Source organism: Abramis brama (assembly GCF_963993115.1).
Source record: "Abramis brama genome assembly, chromosome: 11".
NCBI lineage: Eukaryota > Metazoa > Chordata > Actinopteri > Cypriniformes > Leuciscidae > Abramis > Abramis brama.
Genome location: NC_139973.1, coordinates 24,787,091 through 24,807,477, shown reverse-complemented (window position 1 = coordinate 24,807,477; position 20,387 = coordinate 24,787,091). Strand labels below are relative to the sequence as shown.

General features: G+C 39.0%; 1 protein-coding gene across 1 annotated transcript; it reads right to left on the bottom strand.

The window, feature by feature from the left end:
* Nucleotides 1–620: 620 nt before the first annotated feature.
* On the bottom strand, nucleotides 621–18,687 carry LOC311091842 (uncharacterized protein; the record flags this gene model as incomplete). Its single annotated transcript, XM_084127950.1, has 5 exons — nucleotides 621–702; nucleotides 15,713–15,863; nucleotides 16,113–16,196; nucleotides 18,102–18,152; nucleotides 18,369–18,687. The coding sequence occupies 5 exons, from the start codon at nucleotides 18,685–18,687 to the stop codon at nucleotides 621–623; spliced, it is 687 nt and encodes a 228-aa protein (XP_083984076.1).
* Nucleotides 18,688–20,387: the final 1,700 nt, after the last annotated feature.

Here is a 20,387-nt window from a genome sequence, read left to right as displayed (position 1 = left end):
TTCTCAACTCCAGTCCTCGGGACCCACTGCTCTGCACATTTTGTATGTCTCCCTTATTTAACACACCTGAACCAGATCATCAGCTCATTAGGAGAGACTCCATGAACTGAACTGAGTGTGTCAGATAAGAGAGACATACAAAATGTGCAGAGCAGTGGGTCCCGAGGACTGGAGTTGAGAACCACTGGCCTAGAGGACAGAACAAACTGATTCTAGAACAATATATAGACTATACTTTGCTGTTAAGTGGGTCCTCCTTCACTGTCGGGGAGGTTGAGGAGGACATGTCCATCGTTTTTTGGGGAGGGGCATCACACTCCAAGATCCAGTGGCCACGGAGCTTGGCCCACCACAGTCACCAGCATGCCCAGGTCTCCCTCTTCACGTCATGCCTGCCGAGCCTGAGCGTCTTCACGTCATGTACTGCAATTCTGAGCGTGTTTGTGTCCTGTTTCTCATGTGTCCTGGTTACCTTGATTCTCTGCCTGTTCCCTCGGATTTCTCTCCTTGCCTCAGCCCTTTTCTGTTATTGTTTGGATTGCTTGTTTGTGTATGACCCTTGCCTGGATTTGGATTACGCCTTTGGATTACCTTGTTCAATAAATACTGCATTTGGATCCTCAACCTTTGTGTCTCAGATCAGTACGTGACAGATACGAGACGTACAGCTCCAAACGAATGACCGCGATGCCAGATTTGTTACTACAACAAAAAACAAACATACATGCTCAAGAACAAACAATATTCTCCTTTTTGCACATAAGTCAAATGACCTACCCGGGTATTATCAGCAATACAAACAGGTAAGCGGACGATACAAGCAGTACACTCAACGTGCAGCATCTCTCCACACTCACACCAGTGTCACGCCAAACAACCATGTGCGTGTCTCCCACAGTATCGCACCGCGCACCTTTTAACTCGTTTAGGCGGAAATTACGTGGGACCCATTCTGCCGTGACGTCAGCCAAAATAATAAAAATAAATGAACAATACAAACCCACTACATATGTATAATTTACTGTTATTCGTACATGAAATATATGTAACAAGGACACTGTAAAATAAAGTGTTCCCGAAAAACCTTACCTTTTCAACTATAATCCTGCCTTTTGTGTGTGATCATTTCCCTTGTCTTGCTACAACGCTGGCTCAAGAGCGAACATAGCTCATGACATGGTCTGAGACATTAGAAATATTATTCCTTTGTAATTGGCCTCATTGAGTTTCAGCTGCAAAGTGGTTTATGCTTATGCAGTAGGGCACCTGCTACATTACAATTATGTTGATAATATAACATTATAAGACAATAAACAGAACCAGGACAACTTAAAATGGCTATTTGCCATTTAAAATGGCTATCCCCAATTAAGGACTGAGGGAACGCTGGCGCGTTTGGCTGCCGCTCCTTTCTCTTATTTTGTTTGTTTGTTTTTTTCCCAAGTTATATTATTCTCCGCGCCTTTACGGTTGCGATGTGGTTGTACCATTTTATACACATTGGACTGCTGTTTTTAATTGTGTACTCCACCCGGATTAACCTGGAACGTTTCACAGAGAATCAACGCAGTGGTTCGGCGGTGCACGGGGACTCCGAGATACTACGCTCACAGTGTGCAACGGGGATTCTACGCTGTGGTCCGGCTGTGCACGCGGACTTACTGACTATGGCCCTGAGGTACTCTGCACGACAACCTCTGAGTTTAAAACGAAACTCTTATCGTTTAGTTAAAGACTCTTACAAACACTGTCGAGACGCTGGCTTGCTGCGTCCTAAACGATATTTGCACCGGGGCTCGAGGTGCAGTTTTTCCATCTCATCATCTCCTGATGTTTTTGTCCCCGCATGCCGGCGTAAGATAAACAATCTGCCTTACGTTGGTGCTGATCACAGTCATTTAATATCAGTTCCCCGTGTGGAGACTAAATCAATGTCGTCTCCAACTCAGAGCCTGGCCTATGCTGCATTATTTAATGCCTGCTCTGTGAATAACAAGGCGCTGTTTTTATCGGATTTTATTTCGGATAGAAACTTGGACTTGCTGTTCTTAACTGAATCATGGCATAAAGAGAATGACGGACTTCTGTTTAACCAGATAACTCCTGCTGGTTTTGGAGTCTTAGATCTCCCGAGGTCATCTGGCAGAGGGGGCGGCATTATTGTGGTTTACAACCAGCAGTTCAATTTAAGCGCTGTGTCTGTTCCTCAGTTTTCATCATTTCAGTGCTTGGTTTTGAGTATCTCTGCTCATACTTCTACAATCATTGCGACAGTCTACAAACCACCTAAGACTAAGCCACATGCAATCTTTATGTCAGAATTTGCTGATTTCTGTCAATGCTGTCCCTAAAGTTCCGCAAAATTCTTATTGTTGGGGACTTCAACATCCATGTGGATCAAAGTGATTCTACGACGGCTAAGGAATTTTTATCGCTGCTTGACTGCTTCAATCTCTCGCAATTGGTAACTGGCCCGACTCACTGTAAAGGCCATACTCTGGATCTTGTGATTACAAATAGCTCATTTGTATCACAGTTAACATCTGTTGACATTGGATTATCTGACCACTCAGCTGTCTTCTTTAATCTGGAATTGCACAATTCTTGTGTGCCTTCCATCCGAACGGTAACATTTCGGAAGTGGAAGTCTATTGATCAGACCGTATTTTCGAATTCTGTTGTTTCCACTTTCAATGATCTGCACTTCACATCTTTGGAGGAGAAAGTCTCACAGCTGAATAACGCTCTTGCTGTTAATCTAGACACCTTTGCTCCCCTGAGGTCATGCGAGGTTACTTTTGCTCGCACTGCTCCATGGTATAATGACAATCTGTGCACTAAGAAGGCTGCCTGTCGGAAAATGGAGCGAAAATGGCGTCTCACTGGCTTGAATGTTCATTATCTAGCCTGGAAGGACCTTCTAAGTGAATACAGAGCATTAATTGAGATTGAAAGATCTTCGTATTTCTCTCAGACTATTGAAAACAATCAAGAAAACCCAAGACATTTGTTTCAAACTATAAATAGACTGCTTTAAGTTAAAGCTGTTACTACCATGCTTGTTTCTCAGCAGCTGTGTAACTCTTTTCTTCATTTCTTCAATTCAGAAATTGATAACGTTCATAAACTAATTTCTGTCTCATCTGTTTCTACTCTTTCATTCCACTGTCCACCTGGGTTCACTGGTACTTTTCTAACCAACTTTCCTCTTCTTGATACTGAGACTCTTAAAAGGGAGGTATCTAGCATGAAATCTTCCACTTGCTTGCTTGATCCTATTCCCACATGCCTATTTAAATCTTGTTTCGATGTCCTGTGCCCGGCTGTTCTCAGTATTATGAACGACTCTTTGCAGACTGGGGATGTTCCAGCAGCATTAAAGATTGCTGCGGTAACTCCAGTACCAAAAAAAGAGAATGTTGCCCTGGATGATTTTAATAATTATCGTCCTATTTCAAACCTTCCGTTTCTGGCAAAAATACTTGAGCGTATTGATTACTCTCATTTGTGTAACCATCTCACGATTAATAACCTTTATGAACCACTTCAGTCAGGTTTCCGTAAATTTCTTTCAGTACTGAGACGGCTTTGGTTAAAGTGACCAATGATTTGTTGATGGCTTCTGACTCTGGTGCAACATCTATTCTCATTCTTCTAGACTTAAGAGCCACTTTTGACACTGTTGATCACAGTCTATTGCTTACATGCCTTGAGAGAGTGTCTGGTGTGTCGGGGACAGTTTTGAAGTGGTTTAGATCCTATTTTGCTGACCGTTCCCAGTTCATCTTAATGGGTGACCATAGGTCTGAGATTATCTCTGTTCTCACTGGTGTTCCTCAGGGGTCAGTTCTGGGCCCTTTACTTTTTAACATATATCTATCACCACTTGGCTATCTCTTGAGATCGCTCGGCCTCCATTATCATTTGTATGCCGACGATACGCAGATTTATATCATTTCAAAACCAGATGAGTGCCCCGACACTGATTTTCTTTCCGGCTGTATTACTGAAATAAAAACCTGGATGAGTAATAATTTCCTGTGTATGAACAATGATAAAACTGAAGTTATGCTCATTGGTTCCCGTCACCAAACTTCCAAAGCTGGTTCTTCGTCTTTGACTCTTGATGGCTCTGTCTTGGGTATCCAGAGTAAAATGAGGAACCTTGGAGTTATTTTTGATGCTAATCTTTCATTTGATTCTTTCATTCAGAGTACTGTTAAAACATCTTTCTTCCATCTTAGAAACATTGCTAGATTGTGGCCGATGTTAACTTTTCCTGTAGCTGAAAAGCTGATAAATTCCTTCGTCATCTCTCGGATAGACTATTGTAACACCCTTTTAGCCAGTGTTTCTAAATCTACACTACACAAGCTTCAACGTGTACAAAATTCTGCCGCCAGGATCTTAACTGGGTCTAGAATATGCAACCTATCACTCCGGTTTTGGAATCTTTGTATTGGCTCCCAGTCAGGTTCCGATTCGATTTCATGATTATGATGCTCACATACAAATCTTTGCACGGCCTGGCTCCAAATTATCTAGCAGAACTGTTGTACCCCTACACTCCTAATCGCAGGTTGCGCTCCTCACAATCAAGCATGCTGGTTGTTCCTAAAACTCGCTTAAAGTCTATGGGTGACAGGGCTTTCTCTTTCTATGCACCTGTCCTTTGGAATTCTCTACCTCTTGAACTTAGGGAAGCTCAGACTTATGCCATTTTTAAAGGTCAACTTAAGACATATTTTTTAAAACTTGCATTTTCCTGTTGATGTGTTTCTTGTTGCTTTTAACAATTGTGTATTATGTGTACATCGCTTTGAGAAGCTGCTTTTAAAGGCGCTTTATAAAATAAAGATTATTATTAGCCATGAAAAAATGGTTCTGATATCCTACTTTTATTAAGAATGATTTTTCATAGTGTTATTACTCTGTGAATATTGTACCCACATTAACATCTTTCTTCATGCATGAAACTCTGAAAACATTTTTCTTTAGTTATCATCAGTACACACCAGCTTTTTAGAAGCATAAAGCAAAGGAAAGCAAACAATGTTTTTTTTCATCACAGTAATATTTCTATGCTAAATTAACCAGACCAAAATTGACAGTATGGCACTTGGTTCAGTGGAGCTGAGATACACCACTAAAGAGAATAGAAGGTCAAACAAACATGGAGAATATGTGACTCGTGAAGGGAGTGTCACAAACAAAGGAGGAGACAGACAGGTTTAGGTGCACACAGTGTTTATTAAAAGCAGAGTGGTGGTGGAACAACAGGAACCAGATAATGGTGAGAGGATGGTGTCTTGTAGAATGATGATGGTGACTTAGCTGGCGATAACTGAAGTGGATTCTCTGTGCAGGTGACAAGTGAACATGAAGACAGGCGATCTGGATCAGGAAGACGGGATACAGGAAGAGACGATCTCAGGTGAGTAGATTGTAAGGAGTTTGACATAAAGCAGCGTATAGTGCAACAAGACCAGAGAAGGAGTGAAAGGTGAACGGGGCATATAAAGGGTGTGTTGATGAGGGAGTGCAGGTGCAGCGAGTCAGTAATCTGGTGATTGTGAACGAGTGGGCGGGTCCTGGTGATTGAGTGATGATTGGGGATGTGACCGTGTGGCTGACTCTGTGACAGGGAGAGCATAGATCCAAGAAGTATTATATTCCCCAAATACGCATCCTCACAAATTAATTAAATGGATTATTAAATATCATTTATGTATTTTTTGTTTTAAAAATGTGAGGTAACACTTTATTTTGATAGTCCGTTTGTTGAGACTTTACTAGTTATTAGTAGCCATTCAGTAGCTTGTCAACAGTGCATCAGTTGACATTCATCAGTTGACATTCTGAACGAGCGCGTCGGAACTGTGGTCCTGCACGCGGGAGGGGCCGACATCAGGCTGCGACAGACAGAGGTTCTGAAGAAAGACTTCAGGAATCTGATCGATACGGTACGCAGCACATCGCCTGATATAACGATCATTGTGTCAGGACCGCTTCCCACGTACCGACTAGGTCATGAAAAGTTTAGTAGATTATTCGCGCTAAATGAATGGTTAATATCATGGTGCAATGAGCAGAAACTGCTCTTTGTAAATAATTGGAATCTGTTTTGGGAGCGTCCTAGGCTTTACCGTGCTGATGGCTTACACCCAAGCAGATTCGGATCGGATCTTCTGTCAGATAACATCTCCAAAATGTTAAATACCTTTTGACTAGTAACCAAAAGTTCAAATCATAGTCTCTGCTGCACCAAATTAACTGATTTAAATAGTGTAGAACATTGCATAGAAACTGTGTCTATTCCTCGTTTAGTGAGATCAAATAATAAATCTACTGCAGGATCTAGAAAAAATCTAATTGTTATTAAACCAGAAAATGTTGCTATTAGTAACCAAAAACAATTTCTAAAGCTAGGTCTTCTAAACATTAGATCACTCACACCTAAGGCAGTTATTGTAAATGAAATAGTCACGGATAATAGCTTCGATGTACTTTGCCTTACTGAAACTTGGCTTAAACCTAATGATTATTTCGGTCTAAATGAGTCTACTCCATCAGGATACTCCTATAAGCACGAACCCCGTCTGATTGGTCGTGGCGGCGGTGTTGCAGCGGTCTATAGAGATATTCTCAATGTTACTCAGAAAACGGGTTATAAGTTTATTTCGTTTGAAATACTTGTACTAAATGTTACGCTCTTAGATGTTAGAAAAAAATCCATATTATCTCTAGCCTTGGCTACCGTATATAGACCGCCTGGGCCTTACGCTGATTTCCTAAAAGAGTTTGCAGATTTTCTCTCAGATCTATTGGTCAATGTAGATAAAGCATTAATTGTTGGAGATTTTAACATACACGTAGATAATCCAAATGATGCGTTAGGGGCTGCGTTTACAGATTTATTAAATTCCTTTGGGGTCAAACAAAACGTCACCGGACCAACTCATCGTCTTAATCACACACTCGATTTAATTATATCATATGGAACCGATCCAACCGATATAGATATCATTCCACAAAGTGATGATGTCACTGACCATTACTTGGTAACTTGCATATTACGTACTGCTGTAATATGTCATGCGGCGCCGCGTTTTCGACCAGGCAGAACAATCCTTCCATCCACCATAGATAATTTCTCGAGTTGCTTGTCTGATCTGTCTCAGCTGCTGCCTGAACCCAAACAAACAGATGAACTAGAAGAACTAACTAGCACTATGAGCACCATTCTCTCTAGAACATTGGATGTTGTTGCACCCGTTAGATTAAAAAAGGTCACAGAGAAAATTAAAGCACCATGGTACAATAATACTACGCATGTTCTAAAGAGAGAAACCCGTAATTTAGAGCGTAAATGGAAACAAACTAATTTAGAGGTCTTTAGAATCGCGTGGAAAGACAGTATGTCACGTTATAAAAAGGCCCTAAAAGCAGCCAGGGCTGAGCATCTCCGCAAACTAATAGAAAACAACCAAAACAATCCTAGGTTTTTATTTAACACCGTGGCTAGACTAACAAATAAACAGACGTCACCCGAACAAAATATCCCGTCACAGTTTAGTAGTAATGATTTCATGAACTTCTTCACTGAGAAAATAGAAAACATCAGAACCACAATTGTAAACGTTCAATCCTCAATCGCACCTTATAATTCAGCCTCAATTATCACCCCGCAAGAACAATTACAGTGCTTTACAACTATAGAACAAAAAGAGTTAAATAAACTTATCACTTCATCTAAAACAACAACATGTTTATTAGATCCTATACCAACTAAACTACTGAAGGAAGTGTTACCTGTAGTGGAAGAGCCTCTCCTCAATATTATTAACTCGTCTTTATCTTTAGGTCATGTTCCAAGAACATTTAAACTGGCAGTGATAAAACCTCTCATTAAGAAACCACAATTAGACCCGCATAATCTAGCAAATTATAGACCCATTTCAAATCTACCTTTTATGTCTAAATTACTAGAAAAAGTTGTGTCCACTCAACTGGGCTCTTTCTTGCAAGAAAATGATATCTATGAAAAGTTTCAGTCAGGATTCAGGCCGCATCATAGCACTGAAACTGCGCTCGTTAAAATCACAAATGATTTACTCTTAGCTTCTGACCAAGGCTGCATCTCAATACTAGTTTTACTTGATCTAAGTGCTGCGTTCGATACTATAGATCATACAATACTCTTAGATCGACTACAAAATTATACTGGTGTTCAGGGACAAGCATTAAGCTGGTTTAGATCATACTTATCAGACCGCTACCATTTTGTCTATTTAAATGGAGAAAAATCGATTATAATTCCAGTAAACTATGGAGTGCCGCAGGGATCTGTGTTGGGCCCTCTGTTATTCTCAATATATATGCTGCCACTTGGAAATATTATAAGGAAACATGGAATTAGTTTCCATTGTTATGCTGATGACACTCAAATATATATTTCATCACGGCCGGATGAAAACGCTAAATTATCCAAATTGACAGAGTGTGTTAAAGATATAAAAGATTGGATGACGCGTAATTTTCTATTATTAAATCCAGACAAGACAGAGGTAATACTTATCGGTTCAAAAAACCGCCCACAGAACCTCTCACAATACAACTTTGACATTGTAGGATGTCCTGTTACTTTATCCTCTACAGTAAAAGACCTGGGTGTTATACTCGATTGTAACCTGTCTTTTGAAAATCATATTTCGTATGTTACAAAAACAGCCTTTTTCCACCTTAGAAACATTGCTAAGCTACGTAATATGCTATCAGTTTCTGATGCAGAAAAGTTAGTTCATGCATTCATGACCTCGAGACTAGATTACTGTAATGCTTTATTAGCCGGTTGTCCTGCATCCTCAATAAACAAGCTACAGTTAGTCCAAAATGCAGCCGCTAGAGTTATTACTAGATCAAGAAAATATGATCATATAACACCGATTTTATCATCACTACATTGGCTACCTATAAAGTTCCGTATTAATTATAAGGTATTGCTACTGACTTATAAAGCCCTAAACGGCTTAGCTCCAGTCTATTTAACGGATCTTCTATCGCCCTATAATCCATCGCGCTCTTTAAGATCAATAAATTCAAGGCTTTTGGTCATACCTAGGATATCCAGATCAACCAAAGGAGGGAGAGCATTTTCACATTTGGCTCCAAAACTCTGGAATAGCCTTCCTGATACTGTTCGTTGCTCGGACTCGCTCTCCCAGTTTAAAACTAGATTAAAGACGCATCTTTTCAGCCAGGCATTCATATAATATTGTTAATCTCACAGTTTCAAACTACAATCCGGCCTCTAGTTCATAAATGCCAGAGGAGAACTGGCCCCCGACTGAGCCTGGGTTCTCCCAAGGTTTTTTTTTTTCTCCATTAGGTCACCTGATGGAGTTTTAGGACACCATTAGGCCGCTTGATGGAGTTTTTTCGGTTCCTTGCCACTGTTGCCTTTGGCTTGCTCAGTTGGGGATATTTTGGGGATATTTAATTTTATTCTATCAATCAATAAATTCCACTAGAAACAAACTTTGTTGTATTATTTTATTTTAATACTGTGAAGCTGCTTTGATACAATCTGTATTGTGAAAAGCGCTATACAAATATACTTGATTTGATTTGATTTGATTCAACAACACTGTTTCAACTGACAAGTAACATACGTTCAACTGACTGCCTATAGAGGTACAATTCAAGTGTTAATCTACAGATTTTACGAAAAAGTGCCTGTTGACTGTCAATATTATTTTGCAACAGGTTATTAACCAATTGGCGACTAACTTTCAATTGTCAACTAACTTTCTGTAGATTGAGTACCAACAACTCAAGATCAATCTGTCAGTTAAAAGTCAACAGTCATGTCAGCATATGAAGTATATGATACTGTATATCCTACTCAAGGGGTCTCATATGCATCAAATGAATGATTATTTTAGCTGATTTAAAACTGTTTTTAAAAAATTGTTAACCATTTGTAGATAATCTGTTGATAGTCAACTAAAGATTAGATCTGTTGCTTGTCAACAAATAAATTGTTTATGATCAGTAGACTATTAATAGACATTATCCACTAAGTGTTAGTAGATACATTTTAGGACTATCTAATTAAAGTGAAAAATAGTTTATATCAGTAGAAAGTCTATAACCTATCAACAGATTGAAAACATACTTTTTTTGTACGTTTGGATAGATGCTGAAACGTATGATACAGACATGTCTGCGACGTAGAATTATTACGAATTCACAGCTACAAAACGTTTACGAATCATAAAGATCTGTATCATTTCCCTTATACTGTTTTATAGATAAATGTAAGTTCCCTTAACCCTACTCCCAAACCTAAATATAAATTACTCATTTTATACAGAATATAAAAAGAATAAAACACTTTATGGACAGAGATGTGTAGGGAAATTCCAGTTTTATTAATAGCATTAAAATATATTTTGAGCCACTAACATTAATCCTACTCCTGCCCCTAAACCTACCCATAACCATTTCTTAAAACTATGCAGGCTAAAATTATGAAGAAAAACAACAGATGTGTAATCATAATAATTTATTGCGAAAATGTAAATCGGTACCAAAAGTCGCTCAAATGACGATGTGTTGCAGTCCTCTCTGGCAGTATATAATAGTTTTGTATAGAGCTCGGGCGTAGACGTTATGGAATGATGCATTGTGGGTAACGGCGGCCATTTTAGAGGCAACGCAGAAGCGTTCGGAATAAAGTAATAGCGTAGCCGACCGGTCTCCACCGGCACCGAGAAAGAAAGAGAAAAAGTTATGGGCCGTGACAAAAAAAGTTGGCTATACCGTATACTTACAAACTTAATAATGAAGCCAAACAACGCTACTTAAAAAACAAATTAGATTATAGGCGAATCGATCCCTATGAATAAAGTCTGGAGTAGGCTAATACCAAGCCTCAGTTTCCCTGATATTTTCCTACCTGGTCTGTGGAGTGAGCGCTTACACCTCCGATCCAGAGCCGGATTTACAATTTCCTGTGCCCTCGGCAACAACATTCACACACACATTTTAATTGTTTAATAAACAAATGGGTTTTTTTTTGTCACAGTCGGCTGCAAAGATGAGGTTGACGATGCTGATTGGCGATCTTCGCTGTAAGTTAAGTGAACGCGCCAGAGAGAAATGCAAATTGCATACGGATTAACTTACATAAGCAGAGAGCTGTCTGTTTTCTTTCGTTTTGAATTGTTTGTTTAAAAGTAGACACTTTTAGAAAAGTAGAACCTGTCACTGGAGGCTCACTTGTAAACTAGTAAAATCTCAACAAACGGACTATCAAAATAAAGTGTTACCAAATTGGATATCCATGATTGATTTAAACATAAAATCTATATTTTCTATTGTCCTAATGAATGAATGGGAATAAAAGCTTTATTATTCTGTTGATAATATAACACAGGACAATATACTGAACCTTGACATGGCTATTTGACATGAAAATAGAGTTCTGAAATTCTACTTTTATTAACCCATTTAATCCCACCGGTCACAAAAGTGACCGTAAAAAAATGTTTCATTTCTAAGGCTATAAAAATGTTACTAAATGATCTATCAATGCATTTCCAGCAGATATTGATATAATAAAGGGTCTCAATGAAATATGTGCAGTGTCGCATGTTTACTGTAAATTGTCACATGACCAGAGCTGTTTACTTCCTGTTTGCGCCAAGAGAAGAGGATGGCAGGAAGAAAGCTCCCAAAGAATATGTTAGTAAAGTATGTTAACATAAAGATAGGACATAGATTTTTGGTACACATCATGTTTAAGGTGTCTAGTATTGATATATGCATTTGCAATTACTCAACTTTTTTTAATGTGGTCATAGCACTCACAAACATGTCAACGGCAACAATAGTGACCGGTAGTATAACCCATTGTATCTACATACTAATACATATAGGCTAACTGTTCTACCTTACTTTCTGCTGCTACCTAACTTTCTACCTAATTTTACACACAGATACACACACACACACACACATACAGAAACACACTGCACAGGTCAAATAGACCTATATTCAGTCTGTCCAATGGTTGATACAACACACACACACACACTGCACAGGTCAAATAGACCTATATTCAGACTGTCCAATGGTTGATACAACACACACAAACACACACACACAGAAACACACACACACACATACTTGTTTATATGCATTGTGGGGGTCACCTGTCAGAAATGCTACATAATGGGGACCACCCTTTCTAATAAACTTTAAGACCTAAAAAAAATATTATGTCAACTAATACAATATCAGTTTAGAAAATGTCCTTTCAGATTACAAATATTTTGCTATAAAATTTTCAAACATGACACAGTGGCTACTTATGGGGTCATTTCAGGTCTTGTGTAAATCTGAGGTCCGCCAATACACACAACTGGTTTTTAGTCATCGTGGGGATCAAACGTACACACACCAAACTAGTTTTAGGTCATCGTGGGGATCAAATGTACACACACCAAACTAGTTTTAGGTCATCGTGGGGATCAAACGTACACACACCAAACTAGTTTTAGGTCATCGTGGGATCAAACGTACACACACCAAACTAGTTTTAGGTCATCGTGGGGATCAAACGTACACACACCAAACTAGTTTTAGGTCATCGTGGGGTCAAACGTACACACACCAAACTAGTTTTACGTCATCGTGGGGATCAAACGTACACACACCAAACTAGTTTTAGGTCATCGTGGGGTCAAACGTACACACACCAAACTAGTTTTAGGTCATCGTGGGGTCAAACGTATACACACCAAACTAGTTTTACGTCATCGTGGGGATCAAACGTACACACACCAAACTAGTTTTAGGTCATCGTGGGGTCAAACGTACACACACCAAACTAGTTTTAGGTCATCGTGGGGTCAAACGTACATAGCTACTTTTATCCTTGTATCAACTAATTTTGAGAAGACTGCCCCAGTAACACAATTTTTAAAAGGCACTTTTTAAAAAGCAGTGTAAAAAGAGAATCTACTTTTGAGCTCTTTATTTATAGAAAGCAACATTAAATGTTTTTACTTCTAAAAAGTATAACCTACATACACACAAACATACGTACATATATGTAGACATGTACATGCGTGTATAAATAATTATCTGTGACATGTAATGTTAACATTTTCAAAACTTGCATCAAATGTCTGTCAACAAATAGATCTAGCATAAGACTATTCCATGCTCATGTTCATATTAATTAATAAAACCCTTGACAAACACTTCTAAACAGTTTCTCAAAACGTACTGTCAATAAGTAAAGAAACTTCAGCATGAAACTTTTGCATGCCTGCGTGTATAGTAAACATTTGACATTTAAAAAAACAATTATGAAAACTTGCTAAAAAAACAAAATAAATCATTAACTGCAGTATAAAAGTTATTTGAAACACTTTAAAAACATTTGAAAAGAACTGAATCAACAAATCCATACAGGCAAGATTAAGATATAACCTGGTGACCAATACTCAACATGGTGTCAATATTAGTGTATTGAAGTAAAATAATGACAAATGTTTTTGAAACTGAAAAGCTTGTTGAATTGCACTACTAGAAAAAATATGCAGTGCATTAACCCTGCTTACATTTTAATGCATTGTATTTTCAGGCCATGCATTTTTATGGGCTGAAATTCAACATGGTTGTATATTTAAGCTGTGAATATTTCAATGCAAAACATTTCACACACATTTTCATTCTTAATTCAATAATCCATATTCACCTTTCAGATTTCACTTCCAAAATGTTCGTTCTGTTTAAAAATACAACCTATAATATTCGACCGGCAATTTTCGGTCCATTTTATTTCGCTTCCACAAATTCAGTGGTTCAAATTCGACAGAAAATTCAACATTGACATCCAGGAACTGCAGGAAAAGCAGTAGACTACCGATTGATGATCTCCATAGCTGTAGACGGTCTCACCAGCAGGGGTGCAAGCGGCTGTTGACGAAGAAAACTATAGAGTAACGGGTGAGAGACTCATTCATTTGTTGAATTACAGAAATGGAGCGAGCAGTGGGCTATTTGTGATTATTATCAGGGTGATGAATTGTGAGGATTATCATATGGAAAAGCTGATAAAGACACAAAAGCTGTTTACATTGAAGTCTTCACTTTTACTTTTGTACATGCAAGTTTTGCACAGCTTTCTCTGTCGTGACCGGGATTATGTTATTCCCCGATGCTGATGTACAGATCAAACGTTAAATTTGAGGTAGTAGACATAAATTTCTCTCGGTTGTTTCATTTTCTTAACTGTATATTGTGGCTGTGCTGCAGAACTGGGGATTCCCTCAATAGTCACTCTCCAGGATTCCCCTGTGGTCTCAGGACACTCAAAGTAACTCGATGGACAAAATACAGTGATATAAAAGACCAAACTCCCACCTTATTGGGGATGTAGGCGATATTAATAGGCTACAGGCAAGCAGATGGACCAGCATATGAACGTAACGCGCAAAGTTTCATGCTAAGCGATTCCCAGTGAAGTACTGGCATAAGTTCGCCTGACACTGGATATTCGCACATTTAGGGACCGTCTCTAAAGTTACATAAGACATTGGTACACACGTTTCTAACTTCAATAGCATTTGAAGAGAATGACTTAAGTCATAAAACCAACTGTAAAGTGTTAATGTAGGTGCCATGATGCACACTTTTACTTTACAGATGGTTTTATGACTAAGTCATTCTCTTCAAATGCTATTGAAGTTAGAAACGTGTGTCCCTAAACGGTCCCTAAATGTGCGAATATCCAGTGTCAGGCGAACTTATGCCAGTACTTCACTGGGAATCGCTAAGCGTGAAACTTTGCGTGTTACGTTCATATGCTGGTCCATCTGCTTGCCTGTAGCCTATTAATATCGCCTACATCCCCAATAAGGTGGGAGTTTGGTCTTTTATATCACTGTATTTTGTCCATCGAGTTACTTTGAGTGTCTTGAGACCACAGGGGAATCCTGGAGAGTGACGTATTAAGGGAATCCCCAGTTCTGCAGCACAGCACCGCAATATAAAGTTCTGAAAACTAAACAACCGAGAGAAATGTATGTCTACTACCTCAGATTTAACGTTTGATCTGTACATCAGCATCGGGGAATAACTATCTCGGTCACGACAGAGAAAGCTGTGCAAAACTTGCATGTACAAAAGTAACAGTGAAGACTTCAATGTAAACACAGCTTGTGTGTCTTTATCAGCTTTTCCATATGATAATCCTCACAATTCATCACCCTGATAATAATCACAAATAGCCCACTGCTCGCTCCATTTCTGTAATTCAACGAATGAATGAGTCTCTCACCCGTTACTCTATAGTTTTCTTCGTCAACAGCCGCTTGCACCCCTGCTGGTGAGGCTGACTAACAGCTATGGAGATCATCAATCGGCAAACTACTGCTTTTCCTGCAGTTCCTGGATGTCAATGTTGAATTTTCTGTCGAATTTGAACCACTAAATTTGTGGAAGCGAAATAAAATGGATCGAATGGATCGAATGGATTGCCGGTCGAATATTATAGGTTTTATTCAATATTATAGGTTTTAAAACAAGCTTTTCAGTTTCAAAAACATTTGTCATTATTTTACTTCCATATTAGTGTGTTAGATCTTTTCTTTGTAGAGCGGAGATTCGATTTTTGATATAAAACTTCAGAGCTGACCATTCTCTCTGTTTTAGAGCAGATGGTTCAGCTTCCAAACACCTTACGCAGTCTGCCTTCCCTGGAACTTTGCGGTTCTTTATGAACATCATCATGTGGTTCTCTACTGCATCGATTTCTTGTTTGTTCCAGGCTGTCCTCTTGATGTGACCTGTAGAGGGAACAAGTAGGCCTACATCATATATCTTAGCATTTCACTAGTAAGAAGTTGCTTAAATGCTTAATCGGTCCAAGATACGGATCCTTGAGATCAGCTTGAGACATTCATTGTTAGAAATAATCTCAATAATCTTCCGTAGTTAGAATATTGAAATGCTTCAAAAATCATGTTGTAAATAGAAACCTAATGCAACTGGAGAACATATTAACCATCAATCAGTTGAAATTAAAATCAACATACCCCTCTTTTTTTTGGACACTGGGTCTGCTGGAAGTGTGCGGTCTTCACATTCAGGGTACTGTGGTGATGATCCTGTAGTGCACTCTGAAAGTAAAAATTATGCCAGTCTGAGTATTAACACATATCTTCATTAAACTGACAAAGCTACCCCGCATCTGTTATTATTTTTTATCACTGTTTTAAGTGCAACCAAAATAACTTGAGAACATAAAGTGCAGTTCTCAACTTCATTCCTGGGGACCCACCTACCAGAATTTTGAGGTGTTTTACATGCCTCATGTAAAAAGTGTTTAATTAGGGAGTCCTCTAAAATATTCTGGGAGGTGTGTCCTGGGGACTGGAATAAAACGCTGAAAATAAAATATTAAATTGTATTACTTTTTGGAATAAAAAGAGGATTTTGTAATATTTTTTAACCAGTTATTTAAACTTACTTCTAACCCATGGGGGATCATACTTCCACTGAGTACTTGTAATGCACAGTAATACAATTACTTTCCCTGGTAACTAGTAGTGCAACCAATTACTAATAAAATTTCAGTAATATTAGTCACCATCCAAAAAGTCACAATTGCTAAAAAAAAATTAACAATCCAATCATCCCTATTCACATTTGAAATCATCGCATGCATGTGACGTCACTATTGCAGCAAGCTAGCTTAGTCAGAATCTGGAAAAGTCTACATCATTCAGCGGCTGGAAAATATAGTTGACTGCATTCCAGTACCAAAACCAAGATGGGCGTTAAAGGATAATTCCAGTATTTAGCACTGAGTCTCTTTTCTGGTTTGTTTTGGATGAACTAGAGTGGTGGACACAGAAATGTTGACGATGGGTCCTGTCTCGACTTTTTGACTCGTTTAGAATCGCCTTTGACCACTTCAGAGTGGCTGGCTACGGGCATGCATGAACATGTCCTTAAAACAACCCTTAATGTTCGTTTTCAAAACTGTGCAACCCACCGAGTGGTTAGTGGTGTTCGTTGATGATTAAAAACAAATATATCGGCACAATGTATGATTTCAATCCGTGTTATTTGCTATAGTGGAACTTTTTCCAGATACCTCACAACCGCGTATAAACTTCCGCTCGATATTTGAGTCTGAAGCATCTTTTCCGTTCCCGGTAGCGCAGTAATATCAACGAGCAATGAGTCCTCCAACAGAAATCAATGGGATTTTACAAAATGGCAAATAAAACATGACAGAAACTGTATTTCGCTACGCTACTTGTTTTGGAACATCAACGAACACCACTAACCACTCAGTGGGTTGCACAGTTTTGAAAACGAACGTTAAGGGTTGTTTTAAGGACATGTTCGTGCATGCCCGTAGACAGCCACTCTGAAGCGGTCAAAGGCGATTCTAAACGAGTCAAAAAGTCGAGACAGGACCCATCGTCAACATTTCTGTGTCCACCACTCTAGTTCATCCAAAACAAACCAGACAAGAGACTCAAAGTGCTAAATACCAGAATTATCCTTAAAGGAAAATAGCTATACTGGTTGATAAACACACAATCTGTATTTTGTGCATAAAAAGCAGAATGATAATTTTAAAACACTGCATTTTCCAAATACACCATATATACAGGAGTATTTTTAGGTTTAAGTCTAGCGAATAAAGCCGCTCTCTCAATCTCAATTGGTGTTGTATTTTGACAAATATTAATATATCAATTATGTAATGATTATGCAAATTAGCTTATGATGCCATTTAACAACATAAAGCAACTTTGAGCAGGCTTTAGAAGTTGGCAAAAGAGTTTTGAGGTGCGTGCAGGCTCATGCGCAAACCACGAGGGAAAAAACTAAACTGGAAATGCCTAAGCAACATGCTAAAGTAATTTGTGCATGTAGTCAGTAGAAAGTGAGAAAAATAATCTAAAGATGAACCACACATTTCAAACCAATTTGCCATCCCTAGAAACAACATAATTTAGAATTAGGCAAAAATAAATTGGAGCAAACTGGCTAAATGAAATTGTTACCTTTCGGATTGGAAGTAGACTCCTCTAAATCACTGTCCACTGTAACGTTCTCTGTGGGTAGAAAACACAGAAATAAATCATTTAACTTTAATTTAAATTTTAAATTAAATGTTTATTTAAGGTAATACATGCATATTATTCCAAAGCATTCCCAAAAACCTATATTACAATTTGTGTAAACTATTACAGAATCAAAAAAAAAACAAAAAAACAATATCTCTAAATTAATTAAATTCAGACAATGGTCACAGTAACAGTGTATAGTACCTTCTGGATCAATGATGATTTCATCAAGATTTTTCCCTTTAAAGTCTGCCAAGCGTCCTTTTTCGAGGGCCAGAAGTATTTTGCTCATTTTGGCCAGCTGAAGGGTCCCCTCAGGTAAGCGGTAAAACTGACAATGTATCCTAATATCATGGCCTAGGAAGTCAGCCAGCTGATCAAGCTCAGTGTTGCTCAGATTTAACACTTCAGAGAGGGTACCAATCTGTTTCCTCAACTTGGTGGAAGTTAGAGTTTGAGGATTCTTAGCATTGCATGCACCTGCAAATTCACGGATGCAGTCAGAGCCTCTGAAAAAGGTCATTGCAGAAGGACGTGCAAAGAGGAAAGGGTTCTCATTCAGTACTCCACACTTGCTCCGGTTTTTAATCAGCAGGCTGATCGACTTGCAATGAAGGAGTAATAAGCACTGGAACTTTTCTGCCTCTTTTGCCTCTGATCTCTATACGCTTGAAGTACTGACACAGTTTATTTTCCAACTCTGTAAGGGCCATGCTAATATCCGGATGAGCTTCTGTTTGGTTGCTGGAGGTGTATGCGGACAAAGGCATTTGTGACACTTCCCCTTCTCGCCTACGATTGAAAAGCATAACCTGAGTTAATATAACCTTCGCCAATTTTGACCAATGCTGAGATGATGGCTGTGTTGACAAGAGTTTGCGGTACACTTTCTCTTGCTCATCAAGATGCACATGGAGACGTTTGACATCTTCAGTGAACGGGAGCAAATGTGGGCAGTTCCACTTGGCTTCCTCCATTGTTCGCCGGGCTGTTGAAGAAATGTACTCGGGCCATCGGGTTTGATACAGCTGTTGGAAGCTGCTCGCAAAATTTGCACTTGCTTTGTCTCCATTGATGGTAGAATGGCTCTCAATAAGCATTGCGATTTTGTTCAGACTATGACCAAGTTTCACAGCAACACTAGCCTTTTCATATACATTGGTCTCTTCGATGTATCCAGCTGTTCTTTTAACTGCATTAACGGCATGCATGAAGTTTGTGGGATGGATGAGCTCTTTAATAGATGTAAGGGGTGTTACCTCTCTAGTACATATGAGGAGTCTTCCAAGCTCTCTCATCTTTTGACGGATGTATTCATGCATTTTAACTCTTGATCCATACTTGTTGTAAAGATGCTTTCCCAGCTCTAAAATGCACAGGTCATTTCTAGCTTCAAGTGCCACTTGGTCTTGGTTCATAGCATTTAACAGCTTCCAAACACCATGAGTTACTCCTGGTGGGGGAGGCTGTGCAAAGCTACAGAGAGCCTGCACACGGGTTTTTCCAGGTTTGGGTTTTACGTCAGAAGGCTTGAATTTGCAAACTTTCACATGTCGCCACAGGGTTTTCTTTAAGAAGAGTCCTTGGCAGTAAATGCAACGCATAAATTTTTCCCCATCCAGATTCTTTTTAGGCAGTTTCCGTGGAATCATCTGTCCTGAGCCTGTATTAATAACAGTAGCATTGTAAGCAAAGTTACCTTTGTTGCGTAGATACTCAAGCTGCATTCGCCTTTCTTTGGATCTCTTTGGATGACTTAGAGCCTTTGCTACCTCTACCTCATTGCTGTGCTTGCGCTCTAGGTGTCTAGCAATTTTCGTAAAAGCACTGTCACAAAAAAAGCAATGTTGTCTCTTGCTATACATTCTCAGTCCATCCCTCTTTTTAATGATAGCTGGGATAATCACTGAACTTGTGCTGTCAGGAACTGAGGCTGCACCATGGCTCTGGAAGCTCCCTAAGTCACAGCTGCTTTGAGGACTGTAGTTTGTACTTCTGTTCTCAGCTGAACTGCACTGGACTGGCAAATTCTGGAGCTTTCCTTTACCTTTAGGTGAAACAGTAAGGCTTGTGCTACTATCTGATGCGCTACTCTCTTCTGATGTGTCAGGGATGTACTCTTCCTCACTGACTTCAGATAACTCATCTTCGCTCGAATCAAAAACATCTGAGTGCTCAGCAATCTTCCTTCTAGCCTTGAAAGACAATGACCATCCAGTTTAG